Below are 20,708 nucleotides of genomic sequence, written 5' to 3'. Positions count from 1 at the left end.
TTTTTCGTCGCAACTTTTTTTTATTGCTCAAATCTCCACCAGCTTTCATCAAAAGTAGTAGCAGTAGCAGCAGCAACCTGTTTTCCTTCGCTAGGCCCCAAAAAGCGTAAAAGTGTCTTTTCACAGCTAAGCTGACTAGAAGGGGGGAGGACAAAATTTGTTTGCAGCTATCGACTAGGAGTGTCTTCAATAAGAGCCATTCCCACCAGATTGCACCAAGGAGAATTTTTTCTTTCTTTTTTTGGTTTTGTTTGAGCGAAAGAACAAAAGCGACGTGTAGGGGTTGCGCGCAGACAAGTGGGGGTCTGGTGGGGGGCTGGAAAAGGTGGTCCTCTGAGTCTGTGTGGGCTGGATGAGGTTTTTGGGGGGGCCCGTGCACTTAAGCCGCTTTCTCGAGGCGGATGAGCTCCAGAATGCCGTCCTGCATCTCCTTGACCGCCTGGTACTCCGTAAGGCCCATGCGCCTTTTGTTGGAGATGTCGTAGACGCCGCCCTCACTCTCCGTGTGCTCCCCGCGGGTGCCTGCAAAGGACGGCGGGGCATCGTTTTGTCTGTGGGCAGAAGCACATGTTTCATAACACGCCTGCTATAATCTAATTGGCAAAGGAGTGTTTAGTCAGAGCCCCTATTGTTTTGTTGAAACATGTTTCGTGGAAATTAACTGGGGTCGCCTGCACCCTTACGATTTTTTCTATTTTTCGTGGACATACATTTTATAAACGAACGTTTCGTCGACAACATTTTTTTTTTATAAGTGCGTAATAAAATTTGAAAGCCGCTAAAAGCTAGCGCATGATTTACTGATGCGCGTTCATTCGAGCCTTACCCCCCTAAACCAGGCAAAACGCAACATGTTTGTTCTGAAAACAGCAGGGTTCTGTTCGAGGAAACGCCGCAAGGTGTGCCGATGAAACGAACGCTGGAAGCCTTTCGATGAAACAAACTTAATGATATGTCGCATGTCTACAAAACAATCAGTAAATAAAACATTGTTCGACAAACTGATTACCGCCAGTTTTATCCGCACACATTGTCCTGTACCAAAACCAGTAAATACCGAACATTCTCGTACCATCCTTGCAAGCAGACCCTTTCTGAAACTCTGACAATCTCTCAGTTAAATCATCTCCATCCGAGTTTTGGCATGGGAGCTGTGCTGATGGCGGCCTTCTAGGTAAATGCACTCAGACTAATGATAAAAAGAATGTGCATTCGGGACTTTGGCACAATACGACGCTCAAATATGATCCTAGCACTGCATCGGCATTATTTTCAGAACCAGCTTGGTCTAATCAATCTTTCGGCACACACTTTGCAAGCAGGAGAAATCTGCAAAGGGATGTTCGTGATGTCAGGAGCAACTCCTGCCTCAGCTTGGTCAAAAAGCCGGTGGAAGGGCTGTTAGTGGTTGAATTTAGGGTTTTCCACTTTTGACACCACAGCAGACGAATTTTGCAGTGTCTACTCTTGACACCAATGCTTTTGACGACGAAATATCGTTAAGAGCAAGGTTATCCACCTCCGTGCCAAAATTGTTTGTACCACCCGACATCCCCCTCCACTGGGAAGCTGTTGTCACTGCATCCCGAAAGCGTGCCGTTATGTGCTACGTTCCAATGTGATGCATGCCACCTGATGCGTACTACTCTGTGGAGAAATCTCTCGGGTAAATACTGCACTGACACCCTCCAGTTTTTTTTTTTTGCCAGGCAATTTATTATGGTGTCAGAAGAGTACCCAATCAATGTTTTGCTACAGCGTCGCATATATTTTTAATAAAGTCAAGAAACGCAACTGCTTGAAACCGAAACTGAACTGGGGAGAAAGAAGAAATCTAGTAGAGGAGAGAGAGTTGGCGGAAGTCACGTGGCTGTGCAACACTGTCTTTTTTTACCCAACGTACTTGCAGCTTTTTAGAAGCCACAAATATTGAGTATCATATTTCTTTTCTATTTTTAATATTATGTATGTGCCTTCGATGGCCCACGACTTTGGTGGCTGTGTCTAAACCATAGAAAACGGCGCATCACAACGGAGAAGGGTGAGCGCGACTCAAACCGGCAAGTTCTCGATCGGCGGTTTTCGGGCAGAAAGGAAACGAATTTCGAGCTGTGAATTGTTTTCTGGGTAGTTGGGCTCTCATATGTGATGTACAAATGAAAACCTTGGCGAGCATAAATACCCTGTCAGTGTCCGTTTAAAGCTCCCTTGCGTGAAGAATTTGATCTAGGGGCCTTCTCGGTTAGCTCACTTCTCTATTGTAAAGATTTGTGGGTTAGCCACTCGTGCTGACCGGTTCCTTTTTTTATTTTTATTTTATCACCATTTAAACCGAAACGGATCAAGAAAGAGCTGTGCTACAATGAACGGGTTGCTGCTAGGAATTGCCTAACGTTACTAAAACCGTTCAGTTGGGAAACCGCCATAGAGCCTGCTCTGAAAAAGTGGCACCGATCCGCACTCGAGAAGCGAAATAATGGCGATCGCAAGGCTGCCATTTCTCCCGCAGCAGTCACCCGGGGAACTGCAAGAGTACCGCATTCAATAGCGTGCACTGTGACTTCTATTTTGACTTATCGGCAATTTCGGCGCCAAACATATATGTGGAAAGGGTTTGAGGATGCTAACCCCCTCCCAAGCGGACGCGCCGCTGAATACTACTAAAGTTAGGACGCGCCCAGGTCGGAACGCGCTACCTGAAACCACCGGTGAGACATGGTTGTATAAAAACAATATTTATTGTGCCGCAAAACCTTGTAAATTAAAGATTTTAGAACTTCACAGACCTGCCATTTTGCCCTAATCTCCAATAAAAGTTCCTACAAAGAGAGCTTTTTTTCCGTTCGTTCCCACGCAAAACATGCTTTTTAAGACTCATGGTGACCACAATAAAGACAAAAGATTGAGCCGCCATCTTGGCACCTCGAGCCTGGGAGTTTCGGTACTCTGTGAACATTCAGTGACCCTAGCAGTAGCCATATAAGGCAAATCTCATGTTTCAACTTGTCACTAAAGGGTGGCGCTGTTACCGAATTTAGCTCGGTCTCGGTGGACGCCAGCGGTCCGGGTTTCAAGGGTGAGTTTCCCAACTGAGTGTTTTAGTAACGTTGCCATTGGCGTACCAAAGGGACAGTGCCTGACGAACCAAAAAAATTGTGTTGCTTGTACACCTCCATGGGTGACCGGTTTCTTAGCTGTAGATGAGAAATTTAGCCAGCGCAGTACTGTACAACCGCTAACCTGGGGTCTTCAACGTGCGCCACGCGATTACACGACCGCTTACCGGTACGAAACTCGTCCAGATCGAAACGGGCGCCTGACGAACCATTGCGTTTTCAATGCACAACTGCCATTAGTGTGGCAAAAGTCCGGACGCAGCGGACGCTACGAGTTATCCTAGTCTTTAGGGAGGTTTCGTAGACCGCATTTTTTCCTCCGCTAAGCCCTCCGCAACGAAGCAGCCGCTACAGCGCCGGCGCGCCAATGGCCTTGACTAGAATTCCGTCTAGCGCAACTGGTTTCGGAAAGCGTTGCGGAACAGCGGAAACGATCAACGAAAACTCCCTATTAGGGAGTTGGATCTGATTGCTCGTAGCATCCGCTGCGCCCTGACGTAAGGTGTTCAAATTTCAGAAAGAGTCGATTGGGAGCGCGCATCGTTTTGTGGGGAGAACGGCAAGGCCCGGTTCGGCGGCTCTCACCTCGAACCTGGAGGTTGTACTTTGCGGCGATACTCTCAAGCTTGGCCTTGTCGGCGGCCAGCTTGGGCACCTTGATGTGCACGCTGGCCCGGATGGTCGTGCCCAGGTTGGTCGGGCAGAAGGTCAGGAATCCCAGGCGGCTGTCCCGCGAGAAGGGCAGCTTCGCCTCGATGCTGTTCACGGCCTTCACCAGGCGGCCAAACACCTGCACACCACCGACGCGTCAGCCAAACGTTCCGCTTAGCTCTACAAGTCCAAGTTTTGCGGGCTTTGCCCCCATTACCTGAAAGCACCCAGTGCGACGCCGACGCGGTTCTACTTTGTTCACCGCTGAGCTCACAATGCGGTGGAACCTACGTCGCCTACGTGCTCTCAGCACGTGAGGTCGGGGTCAGGTGATAAAAGAAAGAAGGTTGATTGGTCCGGCGAGCATGTAGCTCCCACAGCACTGTCAGCTTAACCGCATGTTTTTTTTTTTTTTTTTTTTTTTTTGTTTTTTTGCTAAAGATTTAGCTTTCTTTAGTAATCTTCTAAACGTCCTTGTAAACTAGAGAGTTTTAGAAGATCGTTCCGATACCCTCCGATAACGATACTACGTATGCGCAAAGGCGGGAGCGGGGTATCGGGTATCGTTATCAGCATCATCGGAACGATCTACCAACACACTCTTGTGTGAAACTAGGGTGCTTTCGTAGATCGTTTCTTCCGTCCCGCAACCCGCTACGAGATCCAGAACTCTGCAGTCAAGGCCAGCAGCGGGCACGCGCACTAGCGGCGTCTTCGTTGCGGAGAGCGGAGCGGAGCGGGGAAAGCGGTCCACGAAAACTCCCTCCTAAGATGATGAAGTTGAGCGTTGAGTAGGGCTCTATCCCTGTCGTTTAGTGTGCATTCAGCGGGAAAGTAATGAAATCGTTTTGATGCATCTATTCCAGGGGTGGCCAGGTTGGCCCGGCCTATGAGCCGCAAACCAAACCAAGAAACGTGTAAAAGCCGCGGGGGGGGGGGGGGGGGCGGGGCGGGGGGCGGGGGCTATGAATGATGTCAACCCGGGCTTCCGCGACCTTCAACAAGGAACGATAGGGAACATCCTTCATCTAAAGGGGAGAAGTATCACCGGGGAATGACGAAGGCCGCGAGACTGATCATTTCCTCGACCCCAAGCCAAAGTGCATGCATGGTTTGACGGTCCCTGTCCTTGATGCCTTTCCACCTGGGGTATGGCGAACTCCCTCGAACAATGAAAGGAACACGATCTGTGGAAGCATACGAGTGAAAAGCGGTTCGACTGTACGCAGGGGGGCACAAGGCTGCCAAACCGCAAGCTGGTCTTTATTCTGAAATCCTTGGGAAACGCGGAAAGGGCGAAAGGGGAGAAGGGGGGGGGGGGGGGGGGGGTTCCCTTACGAGGGACCCGCGAGCCGCACTTTGACCAGTGAAGGGCCGCATGCGGCTCGCGAGCCGCGGTTTGGCCACCCCTGATCTATTCCAATGATGAAGGGAAACCAATAGCACCCACAATCTTTGCTTGTTTTTTTCCACGCACTTTTTTTTTCTTTGCCAGGTTTGCTGATTTAAAATACTTCCGATATAGTTAGGACCACCATGTTTGTAAAGTACCCTCGGCTAGGGAAACGTTGCTATTTGAAAATTCATATCTGTCCCTCCCGTTTTACGTTCCTCAGTTCGTAAGGGTTTTACCAGACTTGTTTATTTCTAGTTTCCACGGGCCTGTTTGTTAATCAAAGTGTATTTCCACAGATCTCTACACTTCTTGGTGGTTCCCGAGGAATCCACCACACTTTGCAAAGGCTAACTGCATGGCTACACTTGTTATTCAATAGACTATGCTTACCTGTGCACTTTTAACTGTAACCTGTGTCTATAGTGTAAGAATCATATTAAATGCGCTACCATTTCTTTAGGTAGCCTCCTGTGGACAATCCTCGTCTGCAACACGAAACAATTTAGCCTCCTCCTCTCGTTATCGCTCGTACGCTGCGCTCAGTGGAAGTGCTGCCATCTTCACAATGCATCTTGTCTCTTGCGAGGCATTGTGAAGTTTCAGGGACGGACTGTAAAAGAGATAACTGGGTCAAGCACTTCTTTTTTTCCCTTTTCTTTTTGTGTAGGAGCGTGCGTTTTCTGCACGGTCACGCTCGCGGCATCACTCTCACTGAAGAGAAGCTGGCTGAACGGAAGCAGCGACGTGCCGAGTATCGCAATGCTCGTCTTGCCAAAGAGATGCCAAAGGAGAAAGAGCGACGGGGGGGGGGGGGGGGGGGGGGGGGGGGGTTACCGGAATATTGCGTTCATGGTAGACAACCAATGCCATTGCATTTCGATGTAGTTTACGGCGATGCATCGCAAAGCACATTCCCGTTAATTGTTGTTGTTTATATGTTATGAAACAGAGTTTTTTTTTTCTATGGATATCACTTGGATATCACTTTTTTGGTATGGATATGGATATCACTTTTTTCTATGGATATCACTCTATGGATATCACTTAGTTTGCTGCCTAATGTACAAGCCCCATATATACATTTTTTTTTAAAGCGCGATTACACACGGTGGCACGTGACCCTCGAACCGGTATGATTCCTATCGGAGCAAGTGAAAATCAGTTCATGTGGAGTTTAATTATGGACCTGGTCCGAACTGTAACCTTTGGGACTAGTTCCAGCCGGACTGATTTTCACCTGGGCTACCGTTGCCGCGTACGGGCCAGCAGCGTGCCATCGGCCCCGTGGGCCTCACCTCCTTGAGGTCGCCTCCCTTCTGCATGGAGATGATGCGGAGGTGGTCCTCCTCGTTGCACCAGACCAGGAAGGTCTTGGCGTCGTTGTGGTAGATGCCCCTGCCCGTGGGCCAGTAGCGGCACGCGTTGGCCGCCTGCAGGAAGCGGTCGCCCTCCTTGAAGAGGAAGTGGTCGTCGATGAGCTGCTGCTGCGTCTTCTTGTCCATGCCGGTCAGCGGGTAGTAGGTGCCCTTCAGCTCGCCCTCCAGCGTGCGCAGCGTCGAGCTCACTTTCTCCTCCATCTCGCGGTACTGGGCCTCCGTCAGGCACGGGTTGAACGGGTAGCCCTGCGTCCGCATGCGCGGTTCGATGGCGCACCGAAAAACAGTTTCCGGTCAAGCCAAGACATCGGAGGACCTGCCAGCCTGTAATACTGTCATCACGCTTCGTTGTACTTAAAAAAAGAATGATTTGGGATATGGGAACTGTAAACACTTGGGTCCTAAACTCGTCAAACACAAAGTTGGAACAGAAGTTCACGGAGCGCACCGATTTGACTATTACGACGATGACTTCGCACTTTTGTCGCAGGCGTCCAGTCGGCGCGCTCCGCGAACTTTTGGCTCCAACTTTGTGTTTGACGAGTTTAGAGCCCCAGGCCCTCTAAACTCGTCAAACACAAAGTTGGGGCCGAAGTTTACAGAGCGCACCGGTTGGACTCTCGCGACGACGACTCCACCGCTTTCGCCGCCGGAACCCAATCGGCGCGCTCGGGTAACGTTTTGGCTCCACTTTAGCGTTCGTCAAGTCTTCGTTTCACGCCAAGTCCGAGCGCGACCGATATGCCACTCAAGCAGCGCCGAAAGTGCATCGTCACGGCGCTCGTCGTGTTTGTACGTCTGCTATCCCCGGCTAAACCAATCGCGCACAGTACATGGGACATAATCCTGCAACATAATCAACGTGGGCTTGTCGCTAAACCTAGCGGGCGTTGAACATAAAAATTCCTAGATAAACGGCGCTCCCTGCGCCTACACGTGCCGGCTACGTGACGGTGCAGGTTTTAGGAAGTGAATGACGGCGCACGGCAACAAAATGAGTCGCCGTGCAGCAAAGTGAGGGCGTCTCCTATTCTCTCCCTCGTGTTTCTCGGCACATGACGAGATGCTTCACGCGACGCGTTCGATGCGAACTGGACTCGCCTGCAACGAGCGTCCACAGCGCACGCGGGTGGAGATGACGAACTGGTCGTCGGGATCCACGTTGACCAGGGTGTTGAGGTCTCCGAAGTCCGTGGGCGGGTGCTTGTCGGTCGCCTTGAAGCCGCCGTGGTAGTCCTCGATCACCGGGTTGAACAGGTCGGCGAACAGCGTGTACGCTTCGGCATCGGGGGCGTACAGGCCGACGCCGCTGTCGAGGTTCTCCACGCCTGGGACGCAGGTAAGGCGCGCATCAGCATGACGTTACCTCGACATCCCCTTGACTGAAATTAACGCTCCACTGGGGAGAGAACGAAACGCCTCCAGCCAATCGCATAATTGACTGGTGCTTTTTTTTTTTTTTTTTTTTTTTTTTTGCAGTGGAGCTGTTAAGGGCTAGTCAGGCTAGTTTCTCTCAGGATCGTGTCCTCCAGCGAATAAATGTCGACAGAACACTCCGGACAGCTACCGCCATCTATGAGCGACGGCGGTAACCAGACAACTGACTTGCCGGTTGTCTGGTTGCCGCCGTCGCTCATAGATGGCGGCAACCTTTCCAGCCTTTCCACTCTGGCTCGCCGACTTGCGGCCGTCCATTACTTCATTCCCAAAATAGTACAGCTTCGCTGGTCTTCCTTCTTCACTAGAGTGGAAAGGCTGAAAGTTTTTTTATTGTTTTTTTACTCACTTTTTCGCATTTTGTTAAGACATAATATTGAGGAACACCATGCTTCACACAGTGTTGGGAAGCACTTTAAGTACATTGTACTTAAAGTACTAATTTAAGTAGGTTTAGAACACTTGCGCTTTACTTGAAGTACATTTTCTGATTATCTACTGGTACTTCACTGAAATATTTTTTCTGGTACTTTTTAAAGAAATTGCAAATCCCGACTTCAAAGTAAATTCCCCAAATTCGGTCTTATTAAATTTGTATCACAAAACGGTGCTTTGTCAAGCGTGAAGATATATTGGGAGGAATATATCTACTCCCGTCCGAGACGCGAGCAGACGACGCATCTCCGTTTGTACTGGGGGCGGCTCTCCCGTGGCATTTTTAACCCCCTCTACTTCTTGCTCGATCAGTGCGAGCGAGGAGACTTGAAAATATTAATAGAGGGCAATCCTTCATGAGAGGATTCCTTGCGGAATCTATAGGGCTGGCGTCATGCTCACTCCGTCACGAAAGATTGTGATAAAAAGTACTACTCTACTTTGAAAGTACATTGTATTTATAGCACTTAACTTGAAGTACATTGCATCTGGTGTACTTACTACTTTACTTGGAGTACATAACCTCTAATTTACTTTGTACTTCAAGTACTCTTTTAGATGTACTTTACTCAAGACTGACTTCACCGCGTTTGATCGCCAAGCGAGCACTTTGCACCACTTGTTCTCGTTCACTCCAAAGCTGACGATGTGATGGAAGGTGATACGTGCTCGTTGGCCCAGTCATTTGTCCATCTTTAGCCACGTGGTCACGCTCCCGCCTATATCCGCGCGTAAAGAGCCTGGTCGGGTGAGGAAAGGGAGGCATAAGTTAAGCTTTACTTGGTTTACGAGGCCAAGCCACAAGTGTTCCCGCCGCTCTTTCAAATCAAGAAAGCAAAAGTGGTTGTAATAAATCGGACATACAAGACGGTTGCTAGTCGAGAAAAGAAACCTAAGGATATGCATCGACAGCCGCGATGAAGGTCGCTGTTCTTAGCCGCGCTCTCCCGTGACCTGTTTTTCTTCCGCAAGCAATTCAGGTACGCTTTCTTCGGTGTATTGGCTTTCGAGTGCCGGATTGTCCCTCGAGGACCGTTAGCGGTCTCCCGTCGCCCTCTCACCGGCGAGCCTGGAGATCGAATTGTGGTCTTTGTCGCGTGGCGCTGACGACTTTCGCGAATCGTATATACAGCTGTGGTCCTCGTCCGGCGCCACGGGAACAGGGCAGCGAGTGGCCGCGTTCTCGTCAATCGACGAAGGCCGGGTGGGTTAACGAGCGAAGCGCACGACACCGCTACACATCATCGTCGATCCTCCGTGCGCGGACTCATTTCGCCAGCAGGGGCATTGTGGCGGTCCACGTGGTACGAAAGCCGCGAAGGAACAACCCGCAATGGACAGGGCGGATTGGGGGTCCCGCGGTTTCTCGATGGCCGTTTCGAGAAGGTGGCTTGGTGATGTTCCCTTTTGTGCATGAGCATGTCACCCGGGTGAAAAATGCTGAGTCACTGAGCTGTGGACGCATGTGCAGCGTCTGATATGCCGCACACCAGAGCAACAGCGCATGCTCAGAAGGCGTTCCACTGCCCTGTTGACGAAGATGGCAGCGAGCATAAGATGTAACCAATAGAATAACAGAGGTTATTTGTCTTGGGGCTTCAGCTGAATAGAGAAGCGGGTGTAGTTAACTTAGTCATAGTCGAGTATAAGGCAACGGGGGATGGGGAGGCAGCGCGAATTATGACAACGATGACAGCAGAAGTTGGCGAACATAGCTGTGTGTTCCATTTGTCACTATAGTCTTTGCGCCCGTCTTTCTTGATCTTCGACTGTATATATTTGAAAACAGCACAGTTTAGAAACTATACCGCGTCTTACGAGTGCTGTTTTTCTAGTGTACAAGATCTTATTTAAGCTTGAGTCTTTTTTAAGGCGTCGTGTATCCCCTGTCCTTTTGACTTTTGTTATGTCCGAAAACGACAGTTTTGAACATTATGGAATATTCTATTTGTTGTTCCGTCCCGCGTTTAGATCAACATGCTCTGGAGAAGAGCCTGTAAGGTATTGTGAATAATGAATAAATAAATTTGTCTCCTGGCTTTCATGTTAGTTTCTTTATTTATTCAGTACCAATCGGACTCATTGTGAAGTATCACTCGGACTTCTGTTACGTTTTCTGCGAATACTTTCAAAAACTCCTAAAACTAAAATGGTTAACAAAAAAAAAAAAAAAAAAAGCTTTTTTAGGGGGCAAATCGACAGCCACGGCGGGCGTCAAGGATTTCAATGAAAGAAAAACAGCATATTAGCAAACTAAGTACCTAAAATAAACTTAATGATTGGAGAGAAACGTAGGGTTCCAATTGGGAACTTGCCGGGTGTTATATCCCCGAAGTTAATACATCTTAGGACGACTTGAAGCACTGATTTAGTTCCTAACTGATACCATATGTCTGTTTTCACTAATTAAAAAATAATTACTTTGCAATTTTCTTCTTTTCTGATAAGGTTTTTTCTTTCGTTCTCGAACACTTTATTTGCTTTCTTTACTGTTCCGTGCCGCATTTAGATCTAACTTTGTCTTTCGCTCTTGACGTTTGGCTTTCTTTATTCAGTACCCACCGCACTCATTGTGCAGTTTGCAGTAGCCAATGCTCAGGGTCTCGGTAGACAAGCCTCCAGGCGGGGCAGCGGTATAGCTTTTAAGTGCCACGTGTTCGTATACGTATTTCGGCGGTGCTCAAATAAGCAGGAGGAGCGGGCCCGAGACTGCAGCCGGGCGCCGAAAACGAGCGGCGAGCTATTCCCAGTGTCGAGACAACAATCGACGAAAAACAGGCAGCCGGCTGCTCGGAAAAGGCCTTCCGGCCTTGCGCGTCCTGGCTAGCGTCCAAACTCCGGGCCCGAAACATCGGGCTTCGAAAGCCCCGTCCGCGGACTCGGGGCTCCTTCGTTCTGCACCGCCGCCGTCGTGCCTTGAGGTGGAAAGCTTCCGGCACGCGTGCACGGTGTACAAATGCCTTTTATATAATTATTGTTATAATTATTAGTGTTTGCTGGCGTTAGGCATTGTGTAGCGTACAACATAATTTTCCGATAACGAAAAAAAAAAAAAAGCCGTTTTCACACAGTTAATTATTTTTATTGATATGTTCCTGAATCTCGGTTCGCCAGGGGTCGGTCCTGCAGCAAAAAAGTATATAATAATAAAAAAAGAAAATTCAGATTTTTTCCTTCTTTTCTTAGGAAGCATCGAAAAATAAGAGTTCAGTGCACTTTAGCGAGGAAAAAAGAAAATGAAAGACAAAAGATATACAGTATAAGCTCTTGCGACAGTGATCGAGTTCGTGTCTTTTTTTGCCCTTTGTCTTCGCTTCAGGGCGCCGCTTTCAACTTCAGTTTGCAACTTTATAAGTTGTGCCGCGTTGGAGAGTTCCGATGTGGTTTGCGAACGTTTATTCTTCTACCCATCGCATTATTTTATTTACAACACAATCGGATTCTTCTTTTTTTCTTCTCTTTATCAGCGCCTTGACTACATCTGCGTTTACTTCACTCCAACTTGTAAAGTCAGATCGACGATCTATATTAATATAATAGTCCAAAAACAACAGATGTCCCGCTTAATTTTGGATCTTTCTTTCGCCGCGCACAGTTATTGAAGCAACGTGTGTACGCCTGACGATCATTCTTGCTGGCGCCGCTATCCGCAACTCAAATCGCACTATGATAATACGTTCAGCCGAAACGAGAACCGAATTATGTCACGCGTTACGCCGTAATAGATTTCTCGTGACTCTAAAATAATAAAAAAAAAAAGAAATGTAAAATAATTTTTAAGGGTTTTTCGGCATGTTCATAATTTGTCCCGAAAATGTTATTTTAAGCGCCCCCTAAAAGTGTTCTTCGTGACAAATCTGTAAGGGGATTTTTAAAATCCTTTTTCGATGTAAAAGAGTTCTTCAGCGCCCAGTTGCCTTTCTAGTGCGCCAGGGGGCAACAGTGCTTGAGGCAAAGCCGTTCTTCACGAGATGAAAGTGTTCTTGGGGCGTCAAAAAAAACCTTTCCAGAACGGATTATTTGTGTGTGTGTGTGTGTTTTTGGGTAGGGAGCACTCTTCGCTTTTAGTTTTCAAGTACGAGTATTTTTGTTTATTTATTTATTTATTGATATATTTATTATATTGCCCTCGGGGCCAAAGGCACGTCAAGAGCTGTTCACATTGCGCCGTTTTCTTGCGTTGCGTTAAGGCCCGTTCACACACTTGTCGCAGGCCAAGACCGTGAACGCACTGGCGCCACCTATTGGGTAGCCGTGAAACTTCTTGGCGGTTCCGTATATTTCCTACTTTTTCAGGCATCATTCTTTATTTTTGGCTTGATAGACTTTTATCATTGCTATAAACGACCCTTCCTCAAAGGTAGTGCGCAGTGCGCACATTTAACCTTGCGCTAAACCTGCTCTCTAGCGGAATGCAGCTCCAGGGTCACCGCATAGATGGCGCCAGCGTACTGGTATATTTCTGTCGTGGTAGGGAGATTGTAAGATGTTTTACGGCACTCTTGTCCTAGGGATCTGCAAGTATGTGAACGGGCCTTTATGTTGCGGGAGCTTAGGTCTGACTTCCGTGGAGGGTCGCCGGGACATGCGTGCTTCGTATGAAGCGTGGCAGCCGGTTCAAAGCGATACCCTAGCACGCAACATTCGAAGCACGGATGTTCGGGTGACTCATAAGTCGTAACGCAACGTAGCACCCTTGTCAGACGGGAAAGTAGATGTCATTTTGATCGAATGTCATTCACCGCTCGCCGAATCAGCTCGTGATCCTGGTTCTGCACGTGGCGCGTGCACGCGCGGCGTGGCGTTTGAAGCACGCAGATTGGCCGAGCTGTAATGTAATTTTGCTTAAATGTCATTTAACGTGCCCGTCTGACAGGGGTATAAGAAAACTTGAGCAAATGCCCCTGTGTGTCTGGGTCTTTTTCAGATGGGAGCTGTGAGAGACTGTGGAGCCTTTCATTTTCGATTATTTCGGAAATCACCGAATTCTTTTTTGGTGAACAGGTGAAAAAAAAAAAAAAAAAAAAAAACAAACAAACAAACACCGAATTGTGGATTGAAGATTCGGCGTTTCGCTTGTTTTAATAGGCATTGTGACACGTTTGACGGGGAGGGGTGTGAGTGTCTGTCATCATTTTGATAACGCTTCCTTTTCGTAAACATTCAATCAGGAAAAGAAAAAACTAAAGAAACATTTATATTCACTGTTGTTGCCTCACTTCCACTTGCTTTCGCGCTCCGTCGCCTTACTTATTAACGCCAGTCTTTATTTTCCTGAATTTTACGTCTCATGAAGTCAAGCTCACGCTGAAATAAACACCGAATAGCGCCGATTAAATTACACCGGGCCCTGAGACTGCCTCCGCGGTGCACACGGCGAAGGCGTTAGGCCCGGGCATTCTTTTCGGGAGGAACCAAAATGTACCCGGAAGCCGCGGTGCTCGCTGCTCGGCAGCTTCCGCTCCGAACCACAAATAGCGCGTCTCCTCGCAGAAACCCAATGCCACATTTTCTTTTTCCTCTTTCTCTTTTCTTTTTCCCATCTTTGTTTTACGGAGCGGGCGGTGGTTGCCTTTTGTGAAGGCTGGAATGTTCTCTAGTCGACGAGCAAGTGAGAAAAGTATTTTTGATCACCGCTCGTTGTCTTTGATGGCTACTGAAACGGATTGGTTACATGGGGTCCTCTGCGCGTACGTAACGTCGTTGCGCCTTTTTTTTTTTTTTGATTGTTTAAGTAAATTGTTAATTACGTAGGGTTTGAAATGGATCCGATTGTAGCGCTGGCGGTTGGAGAAGAGATGCCGAAGTTTCGGAACCGCTCATGATTGGAAGGCTATACGGAGAGCAAGTCGGTCTGCTTTTTGCGCAGGGGTTGCGGTGACGTCAGGACGACGCCGGGTTCTGATTGGCTATTGATTGAAAATATAATGAGTAGGCCTCGATGCTAGATGCCTCGAGGTCTACCCACTATCTCTTTTTCTCAATCGGCCAACAAGGGTTTGGCATTCTGACATCATCGCATATCCCTGGGCAAGAAGCAGACGAACTTGCGCGCCGCATGGATTATGATCATGTCGCGACCTAAAGACCGTTACAACTGTCGAATTCTGTGCTCTGCCTTGTTTACTGGGCGATATGGAATGTGTTCTGTGCATGCGAAAATCGTTTCTCTTCTCCGAAACATCAAAAGCAGCGTATGCGTCCGCAGACGACTGAGGTCATTTCCGCGCTGAGAAGTTCTTTTCAACTTCTGATAAGTTATTTTCAACTTCTTAGATCAAGTCCCGAAACGTTGCCCTCTCGTGCCAACCCCTAGGACTAAGTATGGGTAGAGCTTGGGTTTTCCACTTTGTGTAGTTTAGTAATATGTAGTACGAAAGCACGGTTCTTTTTCCTCGGAAACGCCGAAAAGCTCTGACAACCACGTTTAATTCCCAAACGGAACCAAGACAACAAACGCAATTACGCAGCTCCGGCAAGCACGGGGACTGTAGCACCCCATAGATGTATTGGAAAGCAACAAGTTTGTACGCAGTCTTCACTTCACGACTGTTTTATGGTAGCCCCCCGAACTAGTTCGAAACAACCTAACCATATTTTAAGTTTTCTGATGTAATGTTTGTTGAACCTAATACTTTTGCGTGAAAGAATTATTACGCTCTAATAAGCGCGAACTTTATCTGCGGAGAGTGCGGAAGAGTGATCCTGAAATTTAAATCTTTTAATGCTATCGGCCTATTGGTAACTTGCGAGTACGACAAATCCTCTAAGTTTGCGCGAATATTCGAACGGTCAAATTCGCATTCGATTAACGCGCTGTTTAAAGGGATATCGCAGTCAAATTTTCTCTCCGGGTCCAGATAATTACGAATCCGAGATGGCACCACGACTCTGGCTTGGCCACAGACGCTTTGTACAAGCGCGCGTTGGTCGAGGGCGACACATTCGAGCCTGGTTCTGACATTTCCGCTGGTTTTACGTCCGCAGCAATCAAAACGACGGCAACAACCGGCACGCGTGTTGGGAAAAGCTTGAGAAGTAAGTCAACGGGCCCATTCCGGCACTCTCATTGGTCGCGTTCTCATGGACTTCACATCGCCTGATCTTCAGAGGAAAGAAAGAAAGGGGGGGGGGGGGGCGGCTTAGGTAAACACGATTAGGCTAGCGCATGGCCCACTGAAGCGTGTTTACCTAGCCGCCCCCCCCCCCCCCCCCCCCCTTCCACCTCCCCCTTCACTCTCGCCTCGTAAACTAGGTGTCGAATACCCACCCAGGGCACAGCTTTGCCGAAGACGCAACCACGGTACCATAAGGTACCTCTGGACACCATGAACAACTTGCGGAAGCTACGTCTTGCATCGCTTGTCCCGTAGTGTACGACCAACACTTGTTCCAGTGAATTTGTCGTTCCGGTTGCTCCGAACACAATCAGCGCAACTGCCCGGCTTAAACGTAAAAGGTGTAAAAAAAAAAAAAAAACTTTTTGTTTTCGTTTGTATGAGCAATGAAACGAGCATACTTTGTTTCGAGGTGTAGAAATAACAGCCCCTTCTATTTCCTTTTTTTTTTTTTTTTTTAGCAAATATTGATGAAGTTACGGGGTTCAAATCAGTCGATCGAAGGTTGTATTTTGTAAACATACGAGGATCATTAGCGTGGCCCACAAGAGATAGAAACCCAATCAATAATGTTTGCTTTCCGCATATACAGTAATCGATTTTTTCACACACAGTGCCGTAGGCCTAGTTTTCATGAGATGAGCCTCATATTACGAAAGAGCGTTACGAAAAATTGTGACGCGACCGTTAAACGTAGCTATAGATATATTAGGTCCGGCTAATTATTTACCATTCGTTAATATTGATAACTAATTAATTACGAGGAAATGAATATACACGTCGTTTAATGCACGTTGCTTGTCTCCCGACTTTATTGAACGTTAGTTTGCTTAAAGAATGTCAAGCCGCGCATATTCAGGATCGTGTTCTATTAACGCACCATCACTTTTCCGTAAATAAAAAAACGAAAAAGAAAAGCGTTTGTGTGTGTGTGTGTTTCTTACACAAAAATGGCGTATCTTGGCTATAGCACGAAACGGTTAATTTCTACAGGCCCTGGGGCCATCGTGATGGTTAAACGAAACGCAATTGAATGGACTGAGTAAGGGGTCGTTTTGTTGCCGTCTGTCGAACAGCCCTGATGTTCAAACACGCACGGAAAAAAGTAAGATCGTCATTTCCTAATTCAGCTGCTTATAAACGGGTAAAAAAAAAAAAAAAAAAAAGAACTTAAGTTTGTCCGCACATTTTGTAAACTAGTTTTACTCAAGGATACGAGATTTCGTTAATGAGTATCGGTGAAGTGTACTTACAGCCTTTTCGTAGAACGCACAGAAAAAGCAGTAACATATGCTAACGTGCTGGTAGTCTCTCTGGGCGTTCGTGCGGGACTATATTTGTATTCCTTCAGGTTATATTTCTTTGTTACGTTGGATGATTAATTGTTCACTCCGAGTTCGCTTCAAGCATTAAAAAAAAATAAGAGAGAGAAAAAAAAACGAAAGCGTCTATTTCTTTTTTTTTATATACCGTGGCTTCACTATGTTTCTGCGCCGGCGATTCGCTTTAAAACAAGTCACAATCTGCTCTCAGACACCAGAAGACTGTCGTTTTTACCAGAACACACACACACACACACAAAAAGAAACATAATATATATATTTTTTTTAATCATTTAGTGCGCGGAAGGCCTTTTTTTCTGATCGATACATTTACATTTTACAAACCATTTCGTACCCAATTTTTTGCTGGCTCTTTTTTTTTACGGAGAAAATACGAGGTGAGCAGCACCGAGAAAAACCAATAAAAAAATAGACTCAAAAAGATCGGCAGTAATTGAGCCGCCTACAGTTGCGCGTTTGGTAAGAAGAAAATTCGGAACTCGGGTACTTTAGTATATTTTTTTTTCTCCTTTTCTTCGTGTTATGATTGGCCGGTTTCGATCATTTATCAAAGTGTTGTCTCTGTGTCTCGACGAGCAAAGTGATTGCTTTCCGCGTAGTTTCGCGCAGCGGTAAGGTCTTGGTGCATAAAATGCGCTTTCTGGCGTTTGTTTCAGCTGTGGTACCGTGTGAAGCCTCGAACGTCGCTGAGGGGACGTTTTCAGACGTACATTCCTGGACAAAATAATCGAACCTTTCACGCATTCAACTCCATTGTTTTTGATAATGGGAGCAACTTTTGTCTGTCCAGCGGCCTATCATTACTAGACAAACGCTCAGCAAACACTTTCTGCGGAGAGGGAAGAATCGCTCCATTTGCAACCCGTGTTATGCTTGGGCTGTACCAAGTGGCCAGATAAAAACGTGTTCAATGAAGCAGTACTTCCTAGGATTGCCTGGCTCGCTGAAGATCGGTTTTAGTTTTGTCAGAGGGCCGCGTTGTTTGCCTGGTGCGAACGAAGAACAAACGCGTGTTAATTCCTTGCGCACATTTGTTTTAGATACCTCCGTCTCTTTCCGCTGACATGAGCATAAAATGACGTTTGTGAGCTCCAATTTTTTCTTATATTATTGCCTACGAAGGCTCTATGTTCGTTTCACTTTGGGTTCGATAGCTCGTGTTACTCCTAGCCTCTCTACTGCACAACTAGCCGGTGTATTGTGTTTGTGTGTGGGGGTCTTTGGTTTCTTTGTCTTGAAATATGAATGGCGAGAATGGTTGTAACGTTTTTCGATCCGAACACTGTTCGCGCACCCCGTCCCCTAATATAAACAGCACTATAAAATTTTTAATTGGCGAACGTCATTTAATTTATTCCGACTGATTGCAGGGAGCTTGCTTGTCTGTTGGTTTCAAGCATTGTGCCAGCAAGTGTCAGTTTATAATTTTCTTCCATTTACTTCCTAGGGGTCATAGCAAGGTCACACACAGTGTAACGCGCTACAAATGTTTGTTTTAGCTACGTCACGGGTTGCGATGGTACGCGACGAATGGTTGCTCGACCTCGAGTCGGACGCCCACAGGAGGAGGGTTTCCCCGCACTTCTATACATCGTGCGGAGCAGATAGCTTTACAGGGGCTCGCGCCCCGGCGCCAATTACGCAGATAGTTAACTCCTGGCGTCCTCCTTCAGAGATGACTTCCTCGTGCTATTCCTAGCGCAAATTGCTCTTCTTTCTTTGACGCGGTAAGTTGATGTTAAAATTTATTTTAGTGGTATTCGTTTTGCGAAAAAACTTTTGGGAAAGTGTCGCAAGTTCAACAAAATACTCCAGCATACGGGCTTATTCTCGTCGGTGCTTTTTACATCATGTATCACGTGAAATTTCATAGATGTTGTTGGCTTCTTATTGTGCACATCAATTGTAATGTTTACGTTTATGCTTACCGCAGCTATTATAGCCGTCGAAATTTTAAGAAGTACAGGGCACTTCATGTGAGTATTCTTACACCTTTGAGTCCTTTAATCACACTTTGAAACAAAGCGCCAACGATTTTATTCTTGCTAGATATCGCTTATGAAGACGCGACAGGGTTTGTTTTTCGAATTACGAGCTTTAAGAAAAATAAATCTCCCTCTCGTTCGCGGTGTCTCTAACGGTTCTGGCGATCATAGCTGTCAGCGTGAAGGCAGCGACTACGAGGATTATCTTAATCCAGCCCTAATCCGGGCTTCTATCGAGCGGCAACGCGACTCCGCGAACAAACAAGAAAAAAACGTACCGGACTGTATGACGTCGAGCAAGGTGGCTCCCATGGCCGTCTTGCGAGTCTTGAGCTTTTCGAAGACATCTTTGGTTAGGTACTTCTTGAGCAGCGACTTGCAGTCCTTAGCATCCTGGAGCTTTTTGAAGCCCGCATCCAGCTTGTCTAGCGTTGCCTGGTCGACCATGTTGCTGCCTGATTTTTGATGACCACCGGAGTTTGACGAAATCCTGCAAGCACAGGACGGGATCAGCCTTCTTTGCAACTGTCTTCTGTTAAGAACATTGTTTCGCCAGGTCGCCAAGTAAGACTTATTCGCATTTGCTAAACCTAAACTCCTCTTTGTTTATTCCTGGACGTAACTTCCTTTCGTAATCCAGACCGTAATTCGATTCGTAATACAGTTTACGATTATCGTTGCTGGTTAGTTTGTTTATTCCGGAAGGTAACATCCTCTCTTAGTATACCCAGTAATTCAGTCCCTAATAGAGTTTATGATCATCAGTGATGGTGGCACTTTTCGATGCGAATTTTTAAAGCAATTCTTATTTGGTAAATTGAATTTATAGGCCACGATCTTATGTTAATTTCCGATTATTTACATTAAAAATTAACTTCTGCCATTTCCGCTTTTTCGTTACCTACCCAATGACACCAATTCAGCTCGTAATCCAGCGAATGAGCGAACATTTCTCTATCGTTTATTCGTTAACTGAGCCTGTGCCTAAAGCCTTTGATCCACGGTTATTAAATTCACTTTATCCAGTTGCGATCAAACACTATCACTGGATTTCTTTCACAGATGGGGTCGAACCCTTCCTTCTTCACAAAGAAAGAAAAAAAAAAGCGTCCGCCTAACGATCGAGCTTAGGTCCCCCGAACAGCATCCGTATCTTCAAGGGCGATCAAACGGAAGCCATTGGAACCGCGTTCACGCAGCATCAACTTCAGCAGCCCGCCTCTTGCCTTCGCTGGGAACGCAGCGACGAGGAAATCCTCCGAGTTATTAGTCCAATCAGGAAGGAGCAGGCCAGGTTACGTTCCGAAGGAGGAACAAGAAAAAAAAGGATGGAGTTGAAGAAAACTCAAGAAGCAACGGCTGACCTTCCGAGCGACCGAAGACTCCGAGCGTAGGAGCGAGGTGCGTGCGACTGTCTGCTCGACTGCGAGCACTGCTAGCGCTCAATCGCGTCCAAGGGGGAGGAGGTGGGAGAGGGCAAAATGGGGGAGAGGGGGATGCTGCGCCGGGGCTCACGGGGCGCCCCGGGCCTGAGCCCTGGGCCGCTGCGCATGCGCGTGGATGGGCCGTGTTATATATTTAGTTTTTTTTGTGGCAGCATGGCGGCTCCAGACGGATTTCACGCCTTGGGGATCTTCTTGCCGGTGGTAATACGCGCGCGCTTTTCGATTTCCTGGATTCTCGTTTCCGTCACTCTCGCGTATGGGTTCGGCGTGCGCATGGAGAAGGAATCCGATCGACTTGGGAGACGAAGGGGGGGACTTCCTGGTTTCATATTTTTATTTGTTTCTCTACTTCTCCGGGCCCCCTCCCCCTCGGAGAGTGTCCGCGGCGACCGCCAAGATGGCGGCC

At 47.3% G+C, this 20,708-nt stretch overlaps 1 protein-coding gene across 1 annotated transcript; it reads right to left on the bottom strand.

The window, feature by feature from the left end:
* Positions 1–20,309, bottom strand: LOC8043600 (arginine kinase). The gene is made up of 6 exons (XM_029990124.4): positions 20,222–20,309; positions 19,136–19,347; positions 7,641–7,867; positions 6,459–6,785; positions 3,702–3,906; positions 1–522 (listed from the first exon to the last, which is right to left on the bottom strand). The coding sequence occupies exons 2-6, from the start codon at positions 19,302–19,304 to the stop codon at positions 380–382; spliced, it is 1,071 nt and encodes a 356-aa protein (XP_029845984.1). The 5' UTR covers positions 19,305–19,347; positions 20,222–20,309; the 3' UTR covers positions 1–379.
* Positions 20,310–20,708: the final 399 nt, after the last annotated feature.

The sequence above is a fragment of the Ixodes scapularis genome, unplaced genomic scaffold (assembly GCF_016920785.2).
Source record: "Ixodes scapularis isolate PalLabHiFi unplaced genomic scaffold, ASM1692078v2 PGA_scaffold7__128_contigs__length_106722199, whole genome shotgun sequence".
NCBI lineage: Eukaryota > Metazoa > Arthropoda > Arachnida > Ixodida > Ixodidae > Ixodes > Ixodes scapularis.
Note: the sequence above shows the minus strand (reverse complement) of the source record. Positions and strands in the feature narration are given on the sequence as shown.

Excerpts from the sequence above, each read along its gene's own strand:
- LOC8043600 (XM_029990124.4), bottom strand. The coding sequence starts at position 19,304 with ATGGTCGACCAGGCAACGCTAGACAAGCTGGATGCGGGCTTCAAAAAG. Across the intron at positions 7,868-19,135 it reads GCTCGACGTCATACAGTCCG|GCGTGGAGAACCTCGACAGC; the intron begins GTACGTTTTTTT and ends CCTGCGTCCCAG. Across the intron at positions 3,907-6,458 it reads AGGGAGGCGACCTCAAGGAG|GTGTTTGGCCGCCTGGTGAA; the intron begins GTGAGGCCCACG and ends GGTGGTGTGCAG.